Below are 25128 nucleotides of genomic sequence, written 5' to 3'. Positions count from 1 at the left end.
ATCTGCCAAGAGCCTTTTTCCAAATAAGGTCTCATTCACAGGTTCTCGGGATTGAGATGTGGAGGGTAGGGCACCATTTACTACCGGGAGAAAGAGGTACAACACCCCCCACCCCGAAAGCGAAGCTGTGCGAATGAAAAACAGAGTAGGGATCTTTGGAGCCGTCCTCAGCACTACCCTCTTCATTCAGGCCTCGTGGGTGCTTTTTGCCATTGCTGTGGAACCCCTAGCCCTTCGGGGAGCATGTTTGGAGAACCAGTGTCTCGTTGAAAGGCCAGGGCTCTTAGGGAATTCCTTGGGCCGGGATCCACTTGTTCTGGCTTCTCTCCCAGCATCCTGGCATGAGCTGTAGCCAGGGACCCCAGACACTATATACTTAACTGAGAAATATCCTTTTAGTGCCCGACTTTAGATTTTATGTTGAAGTGTGACTTGGGTTAAATATAAAATTCATAGCATATCTTGAGCAACTATTTTGTAGTTATCTATATATAAATCTACTTTACAGCGACACAAATAGAATAGATTGTGGAGTGTCAGCATGTAGATAGATTCCGAGTGCTTTTCACTAATATACCTAATGATTCGTGCTGAGAATATCCAAGGGCTCCACTGTACATTTAAATGGATATAATTAAAATAATGAGCTCTATTTTAAAAAATGATATATGAAAAAAAAATCTTAAAGAAGTTAGAAGGAGCTGCACCACTAATTCAAAGTGATATAAGTACTTCTGCAATTCCGCTGTTATTAGGACACCTAATTAAATGTAAAGCATCCCACAAAAGCAACATTTGGGCTTGTAAATCTAAAGCGTGAAGCCAGGGAAGAGAAGCTGCCTGTGTCCTCGGTGCAGCAAGGGCTCGGGGGTGTTACATTTAAGGGAATGGACGTTGTGTGCTTTCGTGCCTACGGGCTAGAGGATGGTTCACATGGCCCCCAGGGTAAGAGGTCGCCTGCGCGAGGCAGATGGGACATTCAGAGAGGGTGTCTAACTCCATCTCGAGTGAGCAGGGAAGGCTTCCCAGAGGTGAATATGTCATCCTCATAAGGACAGCTGACATCCATGGAAATTTACTCCATGCCACGTCCCTGGCTCATCTCCTGCCCCTACCCTGGCAGGATCATGGTCTCCCTTTAACTAACAGAGAAGGAAACAGAGTCTCAGAGAGGGGAAGTCTCTTGCCCAAGTTCGTAGGGTGTATGGACACCCAGGCTTTCTGACTCCCCAAAGCTCTTCCCTCCCTCCAGAATGTCATGATACTAGTGAGGTCCTTGAGGGCAGGCAGGGGCACTAAGTCTGTTCACACAGCATGGTCACCACTTTCCACCAGCGTGATCGTGTCTGAGTCACTTTAGATAAGGTCCTGGATTTACATTTTTGAAATTGATCCTTACCAGGCCTTTTGAGTAGATGTGGGGGTCCCCGCTTCAGGGATATGGAAACAGCCTCAAAGAAGGTCAGAGGCTCGCTCAAGGTCGCCAGTCGGAAAGTGATATAGAGCTGGGATTTGAACTCCTGTCGGTCTACCTCCACAGCCCCTGCAGTCAAATCTATGTCATGTAAGATCCTTCCCTTGTGCGCGCTCCCCTCCCCCACCCCCTGCAAGGCAGTAGATACCCGTAGGCCCTTTCCCCTGGGGCCACTGTCCTAGGTCCCTTGCAGACATTGCCTTGTTTCTGCATCACCGTGCTGAGGGGTAGGTGCTGTGTTTACCCATTGTATGTGTGTGAAGACTGAGGCTCAGGGCAGGTGTAAGTGTATGTGAAGTACTGAGATTTGGCCCTGGGATGATCCTACTTCAAACCCTGGTGCTCTTTGCATCTCACTTCGTCCGTCACATCCCATTCCCACCAGGCTGTCGGCCAGCCTCTGCTCTAGTGCCTCAGTGCCACGGAGCTCCCCCACCCCCAGCACGTCCCTTCCGTTGCTGGCTGGCGTGTTCTCCCTCCCTAACGCCATACCTCTCCCCTTGTAATGTCTCAGACCTGTCCGTCCTGGTTATGCTCCTGGGGCCTCTCCGAACTTGGAGGTTTTTTTGCTGGGATGGGGTAGGCACCCTCCCCTCCCAAGAGGGTGCTGGACCTTAGCAGGGGGGGCTGTAATTTAAGATATCCCTGGGGAGGCAGTAGCAGCCAGCAAAGCGAGGAGCCTCCGTCTTCCTGCTCATCCACTAGCACCTTAGTTCTGACTGTTCTGGATGCCGAAGATCAGGAGTGGGTGACATGGGGTGGGCAGGCTGTGGGTGGGCAGGCTTCCTTCTGAAAGTTTCTCGCCCAGTCTAGGTCCACCACAGCTAAGAGCCAGCATGCCTGCATCAAATCTCGATTCTGCTTTTTTGTAACCTTGTGACTTGAGACAAGTTGTTTCACCTCTCAGTGCCTCTGTTGCTGCATCTGTAAAATGGACACAATACCAGGACTTGTTTCTGTGGATGAGAGGAGTCAGTGTATTAGAACACTGGCACATAGGACACTCTCTTTAAGTGTTTCTTTAATAAATAAAGGAAACAAAGGCTGAGGTGATTGAATCACCTGTTTTACATTTCCTGCGGAGGAGAAGGGCATAAGGCCAGACAGTGACTGGTGATTCTGACGTGGCAGGCATCACTGGGTGCTGAAGACGGAAGGGACAGAGTGAGAGATGTCTGTCTGCCTCTTCTAAGGCCCTGTCCTACCTGATGACCTTATTTTACCGTGATTACCTCCTAAAGACCCTATCTCCAGACACAGTCACACTGGGGATGAGGACTTCACCATAGGAGTTGGGGGGTGGGACACACTTCAGATCCTAGCACCTCCCTAGTGGCCTTTCTCTGCGCCCTTGTTAGCGGGGACCTTCCCTCTCTGCTCAGTTCCCCATCCTGTCTCTACCCTGAGAGACAGCTGAAAGCTGGGAGGGGCAGCAGATGCGATGAAACCCATGCTTTTGTGATAGATGGAACTGAAGCCCTGAGAGGAGAAGGGTCTTGTCGAGAGTCACACAACAAGCCCCTTGTGGATCCAGGATCAGAACTCGGGTCCCTGACTCCCAGCCTGGTGCCTCCACTGTGCTGCAGTAGGTATGCCAGCGGGCCTTGCCTGAGCGTGCCTCAGGGCTGGGCCTTGTAGGTCACAGTGCACACGCTTCTCTGGAGCAGTGGGGAAGGCTGGACATGGCCAGGGCAGCAGCCCCAGGGCTAGAATCTGACTTGATTTCCCAGTTTGTGCACGTCTCGGCTTTCCCACCGCAGAAACAGGAGTAATGGCAATGATCCCCTGCTAGAAGGATGAGGGGGCCCTTATGATAACACGTTTCATGAGTAGGTGGCAGGGACCTGGCTTCGTGCCTTGACGTGCCACCAAGCTGTGTGTGGCCCTGGGCACGTCACAGCTCTGGTCTAGGCCTCAGTGTCCACATGTCCTGCCCACCTCTATTGAGCTCATACCTTGAGGATGTTTTCTGATATTTAAGAGCCACCTAGAGGCCAGCGTGTTGGGGCCACGTGTTGGCTCTAGGACATCTCAAACAAGCGAGCCTTTTGGCTTGTGGTTTACCATCTGTAAAACTGGAGCAGGGAAGAGCTTGGATGAGCTCTCCAGGCCTTCTGCCAAGGAGCAAAGGGAACAACACGAGACACTTTGCGTATATCACACCACTTACACCCTTGCTGCTCCACATGCGGGTGGGAGACTGGTACAGCGGGGCCTCGGTGGGCAGCTGTTAGAGCTGCAGAATCTCAGGCCAAACCCCGGACCTGCTGAACCAGACTCTGCATTTCACCAAGATTCTCAGCTGATTTCTGTGCACATTGAAGCTTGAGAAGAACTGATTTTAACCAGCCAGAGCTCTCTCTGTCGGTCTCATAATTCCAGTTATAGGAGTTACTGGGCACATTTAGACCTCTTTACACCCCAGCTTCCCCGTCTGTAAAATGGATGGAGTTGGAGCCAGACTCGCCCAGTATTTTTAAACTGTGTTCCTTGGAGCTCCAGGGTTCCCTGGAGGAACCTTGGGGGTAGCCACGCTTCCAGGTGAGGTTCATGTAACAGGTGGGCCTGTAACTAACCATTTTGCAACTCCCTGAGCTGGTGGGCTCCCAGATAGGTCTGGGGGATGAGTATGGGTCCACACTGAGCAGATTCTCCTCTTTCCCAGGGAGCGCTTGAAGCGCAGCCAGAAGAGCACCAAGGTGGAGGGGCCAGAGCCCGTGCCGGCCGAGGCCTCGCTGAGCGCCGAGCAGGGAACGATGACGGAGGTGAAGGTGAAGACGGAGGTGCCCGACGACTACATCCAGGAGGTGATTTGGCAGGGCGAGGCCAAGGAAGAGAAGAAGGCAGTCAGCAAGGATGGCGCCAGCGACGTGCCCGCCGAGATCTGCGTGGTGATCGGTGGTGTCCGCAACCAGCAGACCCTCGGTGAGTGAGTGTCCAGTCACGAGGGTCGGGGCAGATCCACGTCCTGGAGAGAAGAGACCGGGGATCTCCGCCCCTCTGTGGCTTAGGGACCCTGTGGGGTCCCCTTCCCCCCACCTCTGGGAGAGACCCAGGCTCCTTAGAGTTGCCTTTGCCTCCACAGTCCTAGTGGTCTGGAGCTCTTCTCTTTCCACCTGATGAGGCAAAGCCCTACTCATCGTTTGTAAGACTGTGTTCAGTTAAATGCCTAGAACTTCCTGCAGACCTGGTGAGTCCCTCATGCTGTGGGGCTCCCATGCCCCTGTTGGATCCAGCTAAGCCCATGTCACCTAGTGTCCCAAATGCCTGTCTGTATTTCTTCTTCCTCGGCTTCACGGGGGAGTCCCAGGGCCAGCTCTCAGTGCAGGTCCTGTTCAGAGCAGACGCCCAGTCAGGATCCGGTCAGGGACAGACTGGTACCTTCCCCTGCCTCTTTGGTCTGGGCCAGGCTCAGCGGAGCTCTGTGGAATTGAGCTTCTTAGAAATCATGTCTCCCCTCACTTTGTAGCATGAGCCAGGGGATACCCCTCAGGGGCTGCCTGTACTCCTGCCAGGTTCACACATTCAGATGCCCACAAGGCCTCACAGATATGTGTATTTAGCATACGGAGCGATGAGCCAGACAGGCAGGTGGTGGGGATCGAGTCCAGCTGGAGAGCCCATGCCTCACACACAGGGGGTGGGGGGGGTGGGGGGGCTCACTCCTCAGTCGCTGCTGACAGTAACTATGGGGGAAGACAGGCTCAGCGTGGCCAGCTCTCTGGATGCACCACATGCCAGAAATGAAAGTTTTCATGTCAATGCTTTTGGCTTTAACCATTGGCGACTAATTCGACTTCTGAAATCTGCCAAGCAAAACATCTCTGTGGCTCAGAGTCATTCCTTAGGCCAGAAGCTTGCAGCGCCTGGTCTATAAAATTAAGTCCACATGCCTCTGCCTGGCATCAAGGCCTTGCCTGCTCTGGTCCCAGGCTTCTGTTTTCATCTGTGCCCTCCTCATTGTTTTCTGTGCTCAGTGCGTTCTTAGAAGTGCGACCACCTCCCTCTCCTCTATCTGTCCTTCCTGCACCAGCCCTAACTCACCTCTTCCCAGCTTCTAGGTGCACAGCGTATGTGTGGCATGTAGGGTCTTGTGGGGGCAGTTTCCCTGTTGTCTGTTTCCGCAAGTTGAGACTCAAGTCCTGTTGCTGCCTTTTCCCAACCGCTTGCAGTCAGCCTTGAGCTCCGTTTCCCAGCTGTTCTTCTGCTGGTTCTGGTCACCACTGGCCCCACCTGGGTCATTGCGGCATCCCGCTAACGGCCACGCTTTGTGTCCCCTGCCCTTACCTGCCTTCCACTCTGGCTGCAAGGGGCCTCGGCGAAAACAAAACACCGGCTGTGTCACTCCCTGCTTATAAACTTGGGCTTCCCCACTGCATCTAGGGTCAAGCGCATAGCATCAAAGTACTCCATAACCTGAGCCTTTAGCCCCATTTCTTATTTCTGATCTCCTGGGACCTTTCATTCTAGCACAGTCTGCTCTGCAGCATTTCCTGTCCTTTGCTTATGCTGTTCCCTCTCCCTGGTATTTCTTTCCCCCACATGCCCAAATCCAATCCATCCTTCGAGGCCAGCTCTGGGCAGAAGTGGTCTGTTTCTACCCTGCCTTTCACTGGGGCACACATCACATCTACTTGAAGTTAGAGGCACCTTGTCCATGCCTGTCTCTGCCACAAGCTTGGGAGCTCCTGGAGATTGGAGCTCCAGGACCTGTCAGATCTGTGTCCCTGTGCTCTCCACTGCCACCCTGTAATACCTAGCAAGGTGCCGGCTTCTAGGAAGCAGTGTTGACATTGGTGCTGTAGGTGTCAGCGTGGGGTTAGGTTATGCCATAGTAACAAAGATCCTAAAAGTAAAAAGAGATCTTGGTAGCTCAAAACCTCAAAAGTTTATTTCTTAGTCCTACTGCATGTCCATTGTGGGTCAGTTAGGGGCGCCACTCTACTCTGGACCTAGGATCAAAGCAGCCATTGTATGGAATGCTGCCACCCATGGGACAAAGGGAAAGAAAGCTCTGGAAGGACTCATACTGGCAATTACCTGCTACCACCCAGAAGTGAGCAGTATTAATTCCATCGGCAGTCATTGGCCAAAGCCGGTCACGTGGCCCACTCAACCTCAAGGAGGCCGGGAAATGTCCTCCTAGCATGTGACAAAGGGGAATGAACCAGGACTATGTGGTGAAGAGCATCAGTGACGTAGCCCAGGGCCATATGAGAGAAGACTGTTTTCAGGGACCTGTGTCTGACCTCTGTCTTTCAGTATTCACTCCCCGAGGCCAGGGACTTTCAGCTGCTAGTGAATGTTAGTTAACGGAGGAGAAGACATGTTCTTGCTCACTTGGGGCGGGGGTGTGTGATTTAAGACTCACTGAACCCGGTAGCTATTTATTTATGCCCTTTACCAGGAGACGCCCAGAAGTATAGTTGAATTTGAATCTTGGGATGGAGCCAACAGTCTGGATTTGGCGGGGAAAGCCTAGAGCAGCCATGCTAGGGAAATGTTGGGAGTCCTCCCTGGGCCAGCTGCCTGCACAGTGACAAGACCCAGGCTCTTGGCCTCGTGCCACCCACCGTGCTGGTTTCCAGCTCAGCTGCTGCTCAGCAGCAGGGTCCTTGGCCCCACTGTGCCTTCGCGTCCTCTTCTGTTAAATGAGGCGTGTCCCCTGTCCCGGCCACCTTGTGGGGATCGAAAGGGGCAGTGGAAGAGAACAGCGTTGTGCGCCAGCGCGCTTGGCTCCTTGCACTGGGAGTGAATCCAGGCTCTGACTTAGTAGCTGTTGTGCCTTGAAGCTACTTGACCTCTCTGTGCTTGAGTTCTCACAGTTATAAATTCATCAGATTATGTGAGGATTCAATAAAGAGAATGTATTTAAAGTACTCAACATTGTGCTTAGTAAACGATTAGCTATTAGTGGTAGTAATACTAGTACTAATAATATAAAGTACCTCTTCAAGGGCAAAGAGTACTCGTAGTAATATTTTCTACTTTTTTTTTTTTTTTCCTCCCAATTTTAAGAAATAAGCCAGTGTGATATAGAGGGAAAAAACGGGATGGAGAAGTCTGTGGGCACTGGATGAGGTGTCAGAAAACATGGGTTCTAATGGGGCCTCAGTTTTCTCATCTAAGAACTGGACAGAGTTGTCCAGTTCCTGGAGTTCCTTTTCAGCACCGCCTCCCTAGAATACAGGAACTTTGAGTACTTGTGACATTTCTGAGTAACTTGTGGGCAGACCCTTGTGAAAAAAAGGTGTGAAAGCCACAGTGACGAGTTCGAAGTGGCACTGTCATTTTGGAGCCGGTACCAAACAGGCCCACGGGCGCTCCCTGCTGGTCATGGCTGCTTGTCTCGCATCCATCCAGGGTGTAGATTCCTTAAGGGTGTAGATTGTGCCAAGCAAGGTTCAGGCTTAGAGGAATCTCGCTTGGCCTCAGCACCAGGAAAGAAAAGCACTTAACAAACAAGTAAAAAAAAATCCATGTTAGAATTGAACCTTTTGAACTCATCTAATCACAAGATGGCAAGTAGATTTTATCTTGTGGGCGAAGTCCAGCTCATTGTTGCTGGCTGTTAGGGGTCTGTGTTGGAGCTGCTCAAGTGGGGCGTGACTGGCTATTGATGTTTGCCATGGATGTGGAAGTGGGCAGTAGGGCTGCTCATGCTGTAGATTTGACACTCCTGTCCCCCTCGTTTTATATAAGGGCAAACAATGGCCTGCAGAAAGGAAGAGCGTCGCCCTGAGTCACACAGCAGGTCGGTGACATTTTCTTCCACTTTGTGGTAGAGGCCCCGTTCTACCTCACAGCAGCCCTCCCACCCGCTTCTGGAAGTCAAACAAGGAGGGGACGCATGCCCGGGGAGCTGGCCGGGGGCGGAATGCTGGCTAGAGCCCTCCCCTTAAATGAACCCGTGCCACAGTGAGCTTCTGTGCCCTGCTCACCAGGCACTGGGGAGTTAGCGTGTTCCCGAGGCACTTGGCAGGGGAGTGCGGGCTTGTGCAGAGCCGAGGGCCTCTCGAGTGCCATGCTCAGGGCTCAGAGAGGACTCTGTTGCTGAATAGAATAGTGGTCCTGTTTGGTCACCCAGTGCTGTGCCATGAGGGAACCTCCCGTTTGCCTTTTCTCGGAGCTCTGTCCCCCTTGTTCCCCCCATGTCCTCAGTGGCCCTTTAACAACCATCAGACAAACAGTGTTCCCAATGACACAAACATTATCTGAGGCACTTCCCATGGAGGAGCCCGGGTCATGGCCACGGGGATGGCATTTGGCGGCTTCTCAGGCTGGGAGAGTGGGGAGGGACCTCAGTGCCCAGGAGGCAGGCTGCCAAGCCTGCAGTGGTTGCTGCTACCTCCCTGCTGCCCGGAAATTCTTGTGCTGACAAGGGCATCCCTCGCTCTTAGAAAGAACATCACTGCCATTGGAGCCAGCTTGGGGTTTGAGGGCAAAACCTTGAGCTTCCTTACTTAGCAGAGAGAGCAGAGATAATATGGACTCTGACAATTTTGTTGGATAAAACCGGAAGTGAATTAACAGCTGCCTCTCCTCTCCTGACAAGCTGCATGCAGAGGTCAGCCTCAAAGGAGTGGCAGAACCACTGAGGTTTGGGGGCTCCTCCTCTATGTGGAATGTAAACCCAAGGCACTACTATTGCTACTCTCCAGTTCCACATTCATGGCAGGCGTTGCTAATTAATCACTGCACACGTTGCTAACAACGTACCTCAGAATCCTTCTCAACACAACACACCCAGTAAGTGACTATCAGCCAGAATTGAAAAATCCGAGGTGGAAACTTCTTGTCATTCTTGTCCTAGATGGTGAAGACAGGACATCCAGGCCATGGAACATGTTCTGGTTCTGAGAGAGAAGAAAGCCCAGATCCCATCACGGTGCTCAGAATGTGCTGCCACGCAGTGTGTGCTCTTCTCTGTGCTGTGAGACCCCTGGTCCTTAATCCAGGGCGGTTACACGCGAGGGAGCCCAGGGAGAGCCGCAGGTGCCTGGAGACTTGGCTGGCCAGGGCTTCTCCCGTGGTGGTGCAGGAGCCCACGAGGGAGCGAGTGACCCAGCGGGGCCCCTCCTCAGATGAGGGGTATGGACCAGCAGGTCGATTCTAGAGTGAACTCGCAGTGCGGAGAGGGGCCTCATGGAAGAGCTAAGGGCTGTTTGTCCTGGGGAGGAAGAGTCGGGGGGTAGAGGTGGGGATGTCTGTAGGCCGGGGGAAGGATGGGATCTAAGTGTTCACAACTTAGAGTATTTTGGTGGGAGGGGTTGGGGCGGACACATTCCAAGTAGCCCCAACCAATACGGGGAAGTTACCAGGAGGTGATTTCAACTCAGTCAAAGGAAGGACTTTGTGATTATGGGAACCAGAACCAGATGTAAGCCTGTGAGGGAGCGAGTTCCTGTCTTGGAGATAGGTGAGCAGAGAGGGTCACTCCCTGGTCTGGGGGTATGAGGGGGAGTCGGGGATCAGCTGGGAGACTGGACCCTGCAAGGACGTTTCTAGGCATCGAAATTTGAGCACCAAGGAGTGGAGCTGTTTGCATACAGGCAGGGCTGCTCAGACAGGAGGGGCAGGAAAAGGGGCAGGAGGGGCTCGGCCACAGTTCCGGAAGGAGCAACAGAAGAGCAGACAGCCATTCAGACAAGGCCACGTGGGTTTTCGTCTGTGACAAACCTGGTAGCGAAGGTGCCAGGTCCTGCTTCGTAGTGCCAGCTGATAGTTTCCTGTTTCAATAAGTGGTTGGCAGGGCTTGGCGCCTGAGCCTGCCAGAACCAACACTAAGCTCTTTGCTGCAGCTACTTGGAAAGGAGGGGGATTTGGCCACCCTCCCAGGCGTATCTTGTCTCTGCTGATGACGCTTCATCTGGAGGTCTGAGGTGGAAAGGGGATCCCGGTGGGAGGGACCCCATTGTAAAGGGCCCATGGGCTGTAAGCCAAGAGACCCAGGATCTGCCCTGCTGTGGGTCTTTGGACAGGTCCCTTAACCTCTGTGAGCCATACTGTCTGGATCGATCAGTGGGTATCATAACATCTGCCCGTTTTTCCAGTAGGATTGTTGAGGGCAGAGTGAAGTAACAGGTGTGAAAGTGCTGTTAAGAGGGGACAAAAATGCAAAACTGATACCAGTGGTATTAGCTGATGCCTGGGACGTTGACATCTGGGGTTAGCTTTGGAGTGACAGCACCCTAAAGACCAATGGCTTCACACTCTTTTTGTTTAATACCTCCCAAAAGAATTTTGGGAAACGGTATTCTCTTTCACATTTTCAAGTTGACATCTAACATTTGTATCCAAAGTTTAAGTAATTGCAAAGGACGTACTTTCCGAGTATCGTGTAAAAAATGTGGCATTTTGGAAAGAAAACTGTGAACCACTCTTTTAAGTGTATCCAAGATAATCCCACTCCTACTGCTATTTGGTATCCGCCATCATCCGTTGAAGAAACATACGAACAGGCCCATCTTTAGCAGAAATTCTACACCTTTCTTTTTGCTCCTTGAATTCATATTTTCAGTGAGTGCGCTTTCATTAGCTGCCTTTTTCCAATGAGGAAACTGAGGCCCGGCCAGTAAATGGTAGAGCTGAGACTCCATCTAAACTAGTGGTTCTCATACCTGGTTGCTGGGCATCAGGTATGAAAGGCAGATTCCTGGTTAAAAAAAAAAAAAAAAAAAGGCAGATTCCTAGGCCTCTAGCTTCAGCCATTCTCGCACAGTAAGCCTGGAGTGGGGTCAGGGCCTCTCTATCTGTTCAGGCTCCCTGGCCATTCTGTTAGGAAGGACGTGGCCTGGGCCCAGGTGGTGTCAGGCCTACGGGAGGGATGGACAAGGCCCCTATCCCTGGGGCCCCTGCTTGTCTTCCCACCATGGGCCTTTGCCTCGTCCTCTGAATGGCATGGTGCGCTCTGCCTTTGATCTGTCTGAAATGCCCACTGGAAACTCAGCCATTTCAGTCAACCTGTTCCTGGGAGAAGGGCCCAGCAGAGGGCTGGAGTCAGGTGTGTATATCATGTCGGTCTCTGCACATCTGAGGGACCAAGACAGCTCCTCAGCAGACAAGGGGGTTCTCCTTGTCAGGCACAGCTGTAGTTAGTCTGGGTACTTCCTAGGGGGAGTGTAGGACCACCCTTAAGAGGTAGGTACGTTTAGCCCCTTTTTACAGATGAGCAAACTGAGGCTTAGTGCATCTAAGGAAATTACCAAGGTTGTGCTACTGGTAAGTGGCAGAGCAGGGACAAGGACCCAGATGTGTCTGATTTGAAGCCTGTCCTCTTATCCTCTGTCCCATCTCAGCAAACAGGAAAGGTAACTAGAAATTAATCTAATGCATTCAAGTGATGATTTCCTTACATGGGTGCAACTTATTCCTTATTGTGTAAGAGCACTTTTGCATTCACCTCCTTTTTCCTCAAGGAATAACTATGAGAGTTACCTAAGGAACTTACCTTCTCCGTCTTACAGATTTGGACACTGAGGCCCAGAGATGGTAAGTGACTTTCCCAAGGTCACTCAAAGAGTTGAGGCAAACCTGGAACAAGACCCAGGCCTCCTGACTTCCAGCTCAGCCCTGTTTCCACTGGTGCTTGCTGCCTCTTTGCTTGCCAGGGACAAGACAGCCATTGGAGGAGCCCTGTCCCCTTGATGCAGAGTTCACGGTCCCTGGAGGCATCACTGCGGGTCCTGGGGCCATGTGTTGGGTGCTGGCTGACTGATCTCTTCCTTTCCTGTTTTCCAGGATCCTATGAGTGTGGAATCTGTGGCAAGAAGTACAAGTATTACAACTGTTTCCAGACCCACGTACGGGCACACCGAGGTGAGCAGTGTGTCCCTAGGGCACAGTTCAAGGGCTGAGCCTCCCTGTTCTCTGCCTGTTTTTCCACCTGCTCCCTTCATGGGTGACGCCAAAGGCTCTCAGAGCCCCAGTCTTCTCCCTCTTTCTGCAGCAGAAGGGAGACCTGAGAAGGAGAGGAGGCCTCCTTTACTTGAGGAAACACACAGGGGTAGGAGGCAGCAGGACATGCCACCAGGCTTCTGCTACCAGTGCCCCCTGCCTGCTCTGCACAGGCCTGCTTCCTCCCAGAATGCTTCAGTGCTGCTCAGTGTCAGTGGCACCTGTAGGGAAGGTATTCATGTGTCATCTCATGTGCCCCCCACAACAGCCTTGGAGTTGGGGTAGGGCAGCTGTCTCCATTCTGAAGATGAGGGCACAGGCTGAGGGGACAGGAGAGTTGGCTCCTGACCCTCCCTGAGCCTGGCAGACAGGAAAGAAGGGTACCGGGTCAGGGCCTGACCGACAGGCGGGGTGTGGGGCAGGACAGTAAGCCTCTCGTTCCCTGCATCTTGAGTGGGCCGGGAGTGTCCCTGGGCACGTTGTAATGGGTTCTCCTGGCCACTGCCCGGCCCAGCTTCTGTCTTTTGGCACCAGCCCTACCATTGGTCTGTGTACTCACCTCCTTCTCATTCTCTCTCTTACAGACACTGAAGCCACCTCAGGGGAGGGAGCCTCCCAAGGCAGTGAGTATTTTTCCCTCCTTGTGGGCTTTAGGGAGCCCAGAGGGCCAGGGGTGGAAGGAGGCGACGCTTTTATCCCTCACCCCCCAGGGGTGCCTCAAATGGCCTCTGGGATACACGTTGCTGTGGTCCAGACTTTGTGTCCAGTGAGTCCTTATGAAATTGTAACACGGTACTGCAGAGCAGCCTTTCCCAAAGCATGTTCCGTGGCATGCTCCTTCTGGGGAAAGCTATTAGGGTTCTGCTGGTAAAGGGTTCTCTGGCCAAGTAACCTGGGGAAACCTTGAGTTCTGCTAAGATGAACATGTTTCTTGCTGTAGACTTCTCAAGGCCCTTCAGTGGCAAATAAGCATGTGTCCCTCCAAGAGGGGTCCAGCGTATGCCGTTTTCCTCTGTGTTTTAATTCCCACTCATGGGTCTGGAGTTGCACAGCTGATGTCTAGGAATTGCTGCTCCAGAGAATTATCTCGTGAGCACACATGGGCACCCAGTTGCTGAGGGGTGGTATCCCAGAGCGTGGGGTGTGCAGGGCCTTGACATGTGGGGACAGTGTTCTGCTTTGCTGCTCATAGGCCCTGCCTGCCCTCACTCCAGATCTAAACCCATGGGCCAGGTGAGCAAAGGAAGCCCGCCACAAGAGCGTTCCTCCTCTAAGATCTGTGTACAGAAAGTATAAAAATAGGGGACGCCAATGCATGCTGGAAGAGTCAGGATGCTCGTTACCTTTGGGAAGGGGCTTCTGAGTCCTGGTACTTGAGCTGGGCATTGGTGACAGGTGTTTTTGGTTTATGAAAATTGAACAAGCTGAACACTTAGAATTTGTGTCCTTTCTACGTCAGGGGTCAGCAAACGTTTTTATAGGGGACTACGTATATAGTAAACCTTTCAGAATTTGCAGGCCAAACATTTCCATCACAACTGCTCAATGCTTCCATGTAGCATGAACACAGCCAGAAATGATATGGAAATGGATTTCTTACCAAAACAGACGGTGGCAGGCCATAGTTTGTCACCCCTGTTCTACATGTTTGTTAAGCCGCCATAAAAAGTTTCTTAAAATGTAAATACACATGACCTCCCCCCACATCTGAAACAAAGTAGTTTAAGGAGGTGCCCGGGACTAAAACGGAGCCTTAACTGGGCGAGATCCTAATAGCATGTCTTCTGAGGCACTTTCCCGTTCTGTCTCTCCGGAATTCTTATAACCACGTGAGAGGCAGGCAGGGCTGAGGCTACTCCTCCATTTTCTGGAGGAGAATTTGAGGCTCAGATTAGTCGCTGTCTGCTGGAGGGCCCACGGCTGGACATCCGGAAGCAAAAGCCTGCCCCTTCTCCCCAAGCCCTGCCCCTCTCTGGCCTGGCCCCTGGCTCCTTTTCCGTCAATAGCTCCCTTCTCTTCCGGCTTCCATGGTGTGCCTGTGGTCAGCCACACATTTAAAGAACTTCCCCATTTATCTTTCCTTCCTTGGTTATTCTGGGCCCCTGGCGGCTCCAGCAGCCCCTCAATGATGTGTTGTGTTCTGTCTGGCTTCCGTTGTTCCTGGAGGCTTGCTGGTTGTTGAGGACTCTGTAGCTAAGGATATTTTTAGTCCTTCCATCACTTTTTCCTTCCTCCCTGTGGAATTTTCTCCCCATGGCCAGTGTGCTTTATTTTATTCCCAGTCCTGTATCCCTGCCCAGACCCAGGCCAGCAGTGCCTGCTCGGAAAGCCTGGCTTCCTCATAGCCCAGCCTCATTACAGGAGCCTGGCTGTGGAGCCCTGGAACCAAAAGGGCCCCATTGAGAATAGCAAGTCCAGCCTACCTATTTTGCAGATGAAGATACTGAGTCCCAGAGAGCAGTCATGCAGCTTGTTAGGGGTAGAGGTGGGCATAGAAACCAGGTGTCATACCTTTAGCCCAGGAATCTTGCATTTATTTGTTAGAAAAATTATATAGTCATGCATAGAGGCCTCTTACTTACTCATCTTTCAGCTAAGGAAATAAAAGATTAACTCCACATCTAGTTCTCTTGCTACTGTCACATCGATTCCCTTTGCAAAACAATAGTATTAGGTAACATTTACCAAGTATTTATTGTACGTTAGGCATTGTGCACATTTATTTATTACGACTCAGGGAAATGAAGGAACTACCATTCCCATTTTACGGATAAGAAAACCATGGGGCAGAGGTCAGGAAGTGTTTCCAACATTAGTCGCACTTGTAAGCAGTAGAGTTGGGTTTGAGCTCGGGCGGCCTGACTCAAGAGCCTGCCTCCTAAAACGGATTTGCAGTGGCATTCCTGGAGACACTGGGCTCTCTTGGGGTTTGAAAAACTGGGTTTTACTGACAAAAAGTCATTTTGCCTTTTTTCCTTTGGGGATAACTCTCTTTTTGTCCTAATCCCCTCCTGCCTTAGGTGGGCCCAGGGATGTGGTCCCCATCCACACTGAGGAGAAGTAGTGGCGTGGGATTCAACAGAGCAGGGTGGGGCGCTTCTCAGGAGCAGAAACTGAGGGTTCGTTTCATGTTTTATTGGAGGTGGTAGACATGGCCCCACTGGTAGGAGAGACTGTGTGGACAGAGACAGGGCAAGCGGGCAGGCAGCTGTGGAGGGCGACCAGCAGTGGCCGGTCTGGGCGAGGAAATCCAGGGGCAGGGCCCCATCTGGACCAGCAGACCTCAGGTAGCCTTAACTTCTCCACCTCTGTTCCCCAGGTGTGTAGCACCAAGAGATTACATCCAGATGGGACCTGATGGGGGAGATTGTTGTCTAAGCTGAATGCTGGGCATGGAAAAGGATGAAGCCTGAGCCAGGCTTGGAATTCTGGAACCACCAGCCTGGAGAGGCCCCAGGAATCAGCTCATATACTACTCTCTCCTCCCCCTCAAATTAAAGAGTAAAGAGGGGCTCTGAATCCCAAGGTGGAGGCAGCAGTTGCTGGCAGAGTGGGTGAGGCAGGGCAGGACCAGGCCTCTGCTCCCCACAACTCTCTGGTTGGTTCAGGTGTGATGGTGGAGCCTGGTAGGATGGTGGCATGTCTGGACCCTGCCTGGTCCCCACACCCTCATAATGTCTGCTTGTGCCAAGGCTGTGTGTGCGTCATTCAGGAACCAATTATTCTCTGTGGCCCTGGCATCTACCAAGGCACTATCAGAAACTGCAGGTGCGGTGGAAGACGTGGGGGCAGAGGTGGGGAGATGGCTAATGTCATCTGTGTCCCAAAGTCCAGCTACACGAGGGCCAGAAATGTTTCCACAGAACTGCCTGGCATTGCGACCTTGGGATGGAGGGGTTTCATCAGATCCTGTATCTGGGTGCTGAGGAGCAGAATGGGGGCCACGGGGCTGGTGCCCTAATCCAGGAGTAGAGGGTGGCTTATCCAGACAGAGAAGGGCCACGTGCCCTGACTCAACCATCGCTTGGAGTTAAGTGAGTGTTTGAATCCTGGCTATTCCCCGCCCCACAGTGCAGCCTGAGCAAGCCTCCCAACCTCCCCGTGCCGGGCGTCCTCAGGAAGATGGGGTGGATGGGTCGTCCCTAGATCACCTCAAGGAATGCACACACAAGGTTGTGCTAGTACAAACATTAGCGTGTTGCCGGCGTGGGAGGGTAACGTCCTGTGTAAATATGGCCTCAGACTTCAGGTAGACCGAGGGGATCATCCTAGTTTGGATCTTGTATCCATTATCTATTGCTGTGGAACACGGCTCCCCGAAACTTAATGACTTAAAGCAACAATCACTGATTATCTCACGGTTTCTGTGGGAAGGATCTTGATGTTGCTTCACTGGGTCCTCTGGCCATGAGTCTCTCAAGAGGCAGCAGTCAAGATGTCGGCCAGGGTCGTGGTCTCATCTCAAGGCTCAGCCGGGGCAGGAGCTGCTTCCACACTCACTCCTGTTGTTAGCAGGATTGGTCCTCACTGGCAGTTCACCAGAGGCTGCTACATGGATTTCTCTGTGGGGCAGCATACACATGGCAGCTAACGAGAGAGAGATGGTGTGAGCAAGATGGAAGTCACAGTTTTTGTTACCTAATCTCAGAAATAGCATTCCATCACTTGACTGTACCCCATCACTTTAGAAGCAAGTGACGAGGTCCAGCCCTGACTCAAAGGGAAGGGATCGCATGAACATGAATGCCACAAGTCGAGGTCATTGGCAACCATTTCCAAAGCTGCTTGCCGTGGGACCTCCCAGCTGTAGGGCTTAGGGGAGGTCCCTTCTGAGCCTCAGTTTCCCTGTCTGTTAAATGGGTTACTACTTCCTCCCTCAGTTGCAAGGACTCAGGGAAGAAATGCAGGGGCAGCGCCCAGCCTGGTGCCTTGCACAGGCAGCACCCAGGAAATGGTAGCTATGTGATTGTTATTTTCAAGTAACTTCACGAAGGGAGGTGGGGCCAGTTATGACATAGGTCCTTAGGAGCTCAGCTCACATAGGGTAGGATTGGGGGGGTTGGCTTGAAAATTACTTTAGGGCTCCCCAGTCTCCTTGTGTAGAAGACCCCTAACACCCCAGGAATTGGTTCTCCATGGCATCACCAGTTGGGGCCAGTCTGGGCTAGTCCTTTCGTTTTTGAGGCAGATGAGCTGGCCCCAAAACCTCTACCCCAGGTGACTGAAGCCCTGGTAACTATGTGTGTCTTTCCATCCCCACAGACAATTTCAGGTACACGTGTGACATCTGCGGGAAGAAGTATAAATACTACAGCTGCTTCCAGGAGCACCGAGACCTCCATGCAGTGGATGGTGAGTCAGACCCCTCACTCCACCTCCCCCACTGCTTTTAGGACCCCCACCCTGCCCCAGCCCTCCCCTCCATCCTCGTACCCAGAGGAAGGTCATCAGTGGCCAGACTGAGGACAGTGACCAACCCCTGAAGGTTCTGAGGGAGAAAAGGTCTCTTTCATTCCCCATATATACTTCTGATTTGGGTAATGCAAGTGAAATTGCTGGTTTTGTAGATTAAAATCAGTAGAATACCCACAATTTTATATTGATTCATTATACAATTTCATATTGAGTATTCACATGCTCTGGTGAAATTAAACCAATTTTTAAAAATGAGTGATGGTGTTTTAGCATCTTAGATTGTAGAGTTTGAAATTAGAACAGTTAATTTAGGTAATTTGTTTTTAGAATCTCAAGAATCCTAGAAATAGGGTCTTGGACCTGGGAAGGATCTGGGCACTCCCTCCCTAGCCCCACACCCCAGCCCATCTCAAGTTATGACAACCAGGCGCATCCTTCTCTCACCTCCTCTTTTTCTCTCCTCCCGATCTCTCTTTTTCTCTCCTGTCTTGGCCCCTCAAGTGGGTACTGGTGAGTCCAGAAACAGGGCAGACAGAAAGCATCTGCCTGCCCTTGGGGAGGGCCCCTGCTGTGGAAGGAAATGGAACGGAGGCACAGGCTACGTCCCGGTTGGGACGCGCCCTCCTGTGGCCCCTGGTTTTCTGGGGCATCGACTCTGGCCAAGGCAGCTCTCCTAGGCCCCAAAGGCAAGCTTACCTGGACAGAGGCTGGGAGCAATGGGCAGAGGCAGCTGTGGGCAGGGACTAACAGGGTTCCTGTTTGCTTCTTTCCTTCTGCGGCTGCTGCCTCCCGCCCGGGCGCAGTGTTTAGTGTGGAAGGGGCCCCCGAGAATCGGGCAGGTAAGTCCTCGGTGGCTAGCCACCTCCCCTGTCCCCAGCTGGGCTCCCAAGACCTGGTTACCAGGGCGCTAAGGGCCGTGTGTTCTCCCACAGACCCCTTCGACCAAGGTGTTGTGGCCACTGAAGAGGTGAAGGAGGAACCCCCAGAACCATTCCAGAAAATCGGGCCAAGTATGCGGGCCTCTCCCTGGGACAAGGGCTGGGTTGGAAGACTGGTGGGTGCTGGCTGAGGGTAGCAGGGTGAGTTCCGCCGCTGGAAGGGGGTGGCACTGCTCATCTTGCATCAACATCGCTCGCTGGTGAGCCACTGGCCTCCTTGTACCTCACTTTGCCCACCTGACAAGTGGGTCAGTCAGTGTTAGGACTTTAGCTTTTGAGAAGCGGCAGGACAACACAGGGTCAAGGTTAAGGCAGTGAAGGTAGCGCATGCTTGGTGCCCTGGCAGTCTGTTAGCCGTCCTGAGCCTCGGCTCCTCACCTATGGCATGAGGATGACATGTCCCCGCAGGTTTGTTGGGGGATTAAATGAGATCATGGATATGAATCACCTATTAATTAGCACAGTGCCTGGTACATAGTAGGTGCTCAGAAAATACCTGTTGTTACTGTCATCTGAAGGGGTTTAGCAGCCAGTGAAGCTGTCCAGGGCAGCCACATGCACACCATCTGTCCTTGTCCCAGTAAATCCCTGAGGGCAGGAGCCATGCACAAGACCTGCCTGCTGGCGGCATGCTTGTACTGAGTTTTGTGGGGACACAGTGGTGAGATGGGGCCCTGCCCTTGGATCATGCACGTGAGGTGAAGTGGGGGGCGTAGGTCAGTAATCAGTAGTTGCAGCATAGCCAGAATCACAGGGGGCTGTGGGTATCGGGGCACCTGACCAGCCTTGGGGATCTAAGAGGCTTCCACATGGGGTCCAGGGTGGAGAATGAGTTCCTGTGTCTCACGCAAAGGTAGGGGAGCCCCACCAGAAATTGAAAGGCAAACCAATCCTGCGTTCGGCTCTTCAAGAGTCTTGAATGCCAAGTGAAATTATTTAGATTTCATCCTGAGGGGGATCAGCCAGAGAGTTTACTAAATGGGGAAGGGACTTCATCCGATTTACATTTTAGGAAGACCACTTTGGCTGCTGCAAGAATGGATTGGTGGTGGGGGTGGGAGGTGTTCTCAGAAGTGAGACTCCTCTGGTCCAGCCCTTCAGAAGTTTACCTACTTGTTTATTCCTCTCTGTACTTCCTGTGCCTGTCTTACTACCCAGCAAGAAAAGACCTTTATTAACTCGGCGTCATCACAATAAGGATTAAGGTGGCTTGCAAAAATGTACGCACAAACGTAGAACGAGTGGATATGGAAATCTGAGGGAAGGGAAATCGAGGGAGCTACAGCAGTGAAGCCAGAGTTGGTCCTCAGCGTGGAGCTTCCAGGCCCTTGGAAGGTGTTGGCGAGGTCCCCGGCATGCGTTTCTTCCTCCTTCCTCACAGGGGATGATTGTTTTTACTTTAATACAGTTGCTTTAAGCACTCAGGAAACTGCAGATGTGATAATATCTGTAAAGTGGTTAGCTGAGTGCTTATCATATGCTTAGTAAATATTCAGTAAACAGTAGCATTAAAATAGTCTTGACAATGAAGAAAATGATGAAATCCTCAACACAAAACTGTTAGAAGGTAGACTGTGGGAAGACCCACATGTGCATCAGACATGTTTCACGATGGACATTCGGAGACAGATACAGGACAGGGACAGCACACCCAGGAACCCCCGCTGTACTACCTGCCAGCAGCCCCCGTATAGCACTGCCCTTCCATCTCTAGCATAACTATGAAAATGGGCTTTGGAATCAGGCCCTGATTTGGGCCGGCATCACCAGTTTACTAGATATGTTCCCCCTCTGAGTGTCCTTCGATTCATCTGTAAGTTGAGAACAAGAATGTCTATTCTACAGGACGAATGCATAAAGTTCTTCACCAGCACCTGGTTCGTATTCAGGATGTCACACATGAGCGACGTTGCCAAGAGGCAGGCGAGTGAGAGCTGTAGAGCCATCCCAAATAGGAATCCTGGCTCCACACTTAATCCCGCTGTGACATCCTACAAATGTTGTAATCTCGCCAATCCACCATTTCTTTACTTATTTTAAGTGTGTTTTTCCAGAACCCATCAGCTCCAAGTCAAATAGTTGTTTCAGTCTAGTTGTGGAGGGTGCAGCTCACACTGGCCCATGTGGGGATTGATCCGGCAATGTTCGTGTTAAGAGCACTGTGCTCTAAACAACGGAGCTAACCGGCTGCCCCCAATCCACCATTTCTTTAAAATGGAGTGACGACAACAAAACTCAACCTCAGGATTGTCATGGAGATGAGATGAGATTATATTTGTAAAAGAATTAGTCCTTGACACTTACATGGAAAGCATTAAATAAGTGGTACCTACTAATTAGCCAGACGGGTGCAGAACACAAGGTAAAACTTGTTCTGTATATCAGTAACTAAGCCTTACAGACAACCAGTGCTAGAACCTGGGAGGAATTATCCCAAATGACACAGAGGAGGGAATCGTACAGAGAAAACCAAACCAACTTGATGCTTGGGAAGTGAGGTCGTTAGAATAGTGTGAGGCTATCCCTTGTTACCACTCAGGAACTGCCTTGTGAGATAAAAATACTGTTTCTTGGACTTCTGCCACTTCCTGTAACCAGGCCAATGCCACAGAACCCTAAAAATGATGAGGCGTAGAATAAGGGGAATCAGTAGCAGTGTGGTGCCCTTGAAAGGACTAGTTGCCACAAGTAGTGCTCTGTAGGTCCCGAAAGAGGAAAACAACCTAGCAGCAGTGCATGCTGGGAAGCACATCCTCCATCCCTGCATCAACTGAGCAAATTGGAGAATTGGGTGCTTTCAGAGGAAGAAGCCAAAGCCATGATAGAGCAGAGGAATGCTGCTAGGGAGACAGAGTTGGTCAAGGGGCCCTGTGTGGCAGCTTGCTCTGCAGCTGTAGATCTGAGAATTACCACCATGGTAATGGTCTACTGTGATAACGGGAAGATTGAGGGCAATTCATTCACATCTACTGAAACAGAATAAGCTAGACTCATTTTTAGGCTACTTGATTTTTATGTGTGAATAAGGAAGAATAACTCGTAAAATAAAAATAAATAGGTAAATAAAAACAAAACGTCAGCACTATGAAATTCCACCTACCACGAAAAAAGAGAATTTAGGAGACCCAGAGGAAGAGAATACCTCTGCAAATGATACTGCAAACTCTAGAAGGAAATTCTGTTTGACAACCACAATTGATTATAAGAAAATATGACCTGTCTTAGTCCCCTCGGGCTGCCTTAACAAAATACCAGATGGGTGGCTTATGCAACGAATTTATTTTCTCACGTTTCTGGACGCTGGAAGTCTTGAGATCAGGATACAGCATGATCGGGTTACAGGGAGATCACTTTCTGGCCAAATACCATCACATTGGGAGGCATCAACATCTGAATTTGGGGGGGCAGAATTCAGTCCGTAGCATGACCCCTGTGAAAAAGGAGCCTGGAGTTGTATGGCAAAAAAGCTACGGGATAAGATGAAAAGGCAAAGAGAGAGACCTGCGATGAGGAAGGATTGCAGAGAAGCTGAAAATACCAGAACCGCACTAAAATCTCCATTGTAGGTATCAAACAGCAGAATCGATTTGCAGAAATGGAATTAATGATGTGAAGGACAAATTTGAACAGATGAAGATAGTAAGAGGAAAACATGATAAATACGGAGAATGCAACCGGTTGCAGAGATAATTGATGGTATTGTGCCAGTGGGACAGAAGCCGTATTTCAAAGATACAATAGAAGAAAAATTTGCTCGGCTACAGGAAGACTTGTGTATGCAGATTTAAGGGCTCATCATATATCAGGTAGAGTCCATATAAGTAGACTCATAACTAAATGAGTCCTTAGTGACTTTTTAAAACTATAAATATAAAGGACAAAATTTATACAGCCATCTAAAAAACAAGTTATTTACCAACGAATCCACGATGGACATGCCTCGGACTTTTCTGCAGTACCAAATGCCAAAGGCAGTGAAATAGTTTTGAAGGGAAAAGATTGTAACCTAAGAATTCTGTATCTAGACAAATTGTGATTTATGTATAAAGAAAAAAGCCAGGGCTCAAAAACATACTATATCTCCTGTGTAACCATCTTCATGGAATTACTGGCAGTTATACCCCAGTGAACTGAGTGGTAGAACACACTTACGGTCTCAATTATGAGGAATTAATTCACAGTACAAGAGCACGTATGACTACTAACGCCAGGTAAACTAGAAGTAAGTTTAAAATCTTGCAAATCTGATTATAAAATTGTATGCAAAAGACAAAGTTTACTCTGGAATGTTAAAAACACAAGAAAGAAGGAATAGGTGAAGGATACAGTAAAGTAGGTTAACCCAGTCCTGCTCATAGTGTGGTCCCTACGTCAGCAGTATAAGCATCTCCTAAAAGCTTACTAGAAATAGAAATTCTTAGGTCCCACGCTAGAACTATGGAATCAGAACCTTGGGTTGGGGGGTGGGGGGTGAATAGCAACCTGTGTTGCAACAATCTCTCTAGATGATTCTTACATATGCTGAAGTTTGAGAAGCACCGAGTTAAACTTCTCAATGATAATAGTTGTGAAAATGTCATTTCCTGCTTCATTATAACAATCAGAGAAATATATACTGTCTGAAACAATGAAGAATATTGCAAAATAATTGAATATTGGAGAATAATGGAAAGGCAAAGAAATGAGTTTATGTATCAAACAACTGAAAACTAAGGGAACAACCAGAAAGGATGGAGCAGGGGAAGGGGGAGAATCATGGAGTAAAACCAAGTCAACTATAGCAATAAAAGCAAATGGCGTGATCTCTATTGGAAGACAAAGATTCTCAGGTTAATTTAAAATAATCCGATTACTAATGGTTTATTAGAGACAAACCTAGTGAATTCCTTATCTTTCACTCTTGTCTTTCTCAGGAAACTCTTTGCTCCTTCCCTAACTAAATTGAATTCCCTGTTGTTAGAATTGTCACATTGTAAATATCTCCTTAAGAGCATCCATCATGGTTGCAGTTTTAAATTTGTGTGATTATTTGATTTTCCTGTCTCCTTCTCCAGACTGCAAGCTCCTTACAGGCAGGAACGATGAGTCTTTTTGCTAATATTTTGTGCTGGCATTTAGCACAGCATCTGTTTAATGAATGCCAGTACTGGGAAATTTAGGAAAATGTCTTTAAGGCACATGCAAACAAGTGGAAAGGAGGATCTGACAAAGTAATTACCAAGAATTAATAACATTAATGCCAGATGAACTAATAAAACTGTGTAATTAAATGTTAGAACAGTGGTTCTTAAACTTTCCCCTGCATCAGAATGTTCTAGGGGGGCCTGTTAAAACACAGGTTGCTGGATCCCATTCCTAGAATTTTTCTTTCAGTAGGTCTTGGGTAAGTCCTGAGAATTTGCATTTCTAACAGGTTCCCAGGTCATGCTGATGCTACTGGCCCAGAGACCACACTTAGAGAAGTGCTGTGTTAGAAAATAGGGTAATGTGAACAAAAGGGTACAGTTCACAGTGGATATGTTGATCTCCCGAACCTGTATGCCTCAAACAAATTGTATCTCAACATACAAAATAAATTTAAAAATACAATGAAATGGAACGATTTATCACATGTAGTCTTTGACAGAGCAAGTAGACAAAGAATGTTATAGAGGATAGGGTTTGAATAATATAATTAATACAGTTGACCTAACAGCTTTGAAGCCTACAAACAGCAGAGATCTTTTCCAGTGTTCATGAATCAGTTACAAAAATTATTTAACTGAAAAATTTTAAAACTTCTGTATTGAGAAAAAAAATTATAAAATAAGTCAATTTGAGAAAAAATACTTATAATTAACATATAGGACAAAATGTTGGTGTTCTTATTCTGTCTACAGAGTTCTTAGTGATTTACAAAAGGTAAATACACCTATAGAAACGTTGGCTATAAACACAAATGGGAAAGTCACAAAAGAAAAGCTGTAGTTAATTGAATATGAAAAATAGTCAATTGCCTTACACCTGAAAGAAGTGGGGAAAACACCCAGCAGTGGTTACAGTTCCCCGTATCAGTCACAATTTAAGAAGACAAGCATACTTAATGCTGGCTACAGTGTATGGAAACATTTTCACATCTTTCTGATTGAGATAAAAATTGGACCAACCTTTTGATAGTACTTGGTGCTCTGGTTGTCAGAAACTTTAAAAATGCATACCCTTAATTTATCCTGTGGAAATAATGTGCGAAGATTATGCACAATAATCCTTGTTTTGCAATGATGTGCAAAAATAATGAGCAAACGTGCACAAATTTCTACATGGATGTGGATCACAGCATTATATTTTAATGTAAGGAAAAATTTTTTGAAGCCATCTAAATGTCCCCTGGTGTAAGTGACTGGCTCAGCAAATTCTGAAGTCCAG

At 49.6% G+C, this 25128-nt stretch overlaps 1 protein-coding gene across 16 annotated transcripts in view; it reads left to right on the top strand.

Moving 5' to 3' along the window:
• ZNF618 (zinc finger protein 618) overlaps positions 1-25128 on the top strand; it is a 170140-nt gene that overhangs the window by 104204 nt on the left and 40808 nt on the right. For 14 of the 16 annotated variants that reach the window (XM_074330884.2, XM_019754625.3, XM_019754629.3 and 11 more), the window contains exons 3-8: positions 4140-4399; positions 12215-12292; positions 12955-12993; positions 17633-17722; positions 18589-18624; positions 18718-18795. In XM_074330884.2, the coding sequence (XP_074186985.2) occupies positions 4140-4399; positions 12215-12292; positions 12955-12993; positions 17633-17722; positions 18589-18624; positions 18718-18795 (581 nt within the window). The remainder of the gene's footprint in view (positions 1-4139; positions 4400-12214; positions 12293-12954; positions 12994-17632; positions 17723-18588; positions 18625-18717; positions 18796-25128) is intronic. The other 2 variants (XM_019754624.3, XM_019754627.3) reach the window with 1 other exon arrangement.

The sequence above is a fragment of the Rhinolophus sinicus genome, chromosome 16, assembly GCF_057876585.1.
Source record: "Rhinolophus sinicus isolate RSI-liver-muscle chromosome 16, RSI-T2T, whole genome shotgun sequence".
NCBI lineage: Eukaryota > Metazoa > Chordata > Mammalia > Chiroptera > Rhinolophidae > Rhinolophus > Rhinolophus sinicus.
This window is presented reverse-complemented; position numbering and strand designations above follow the sequence as displayed.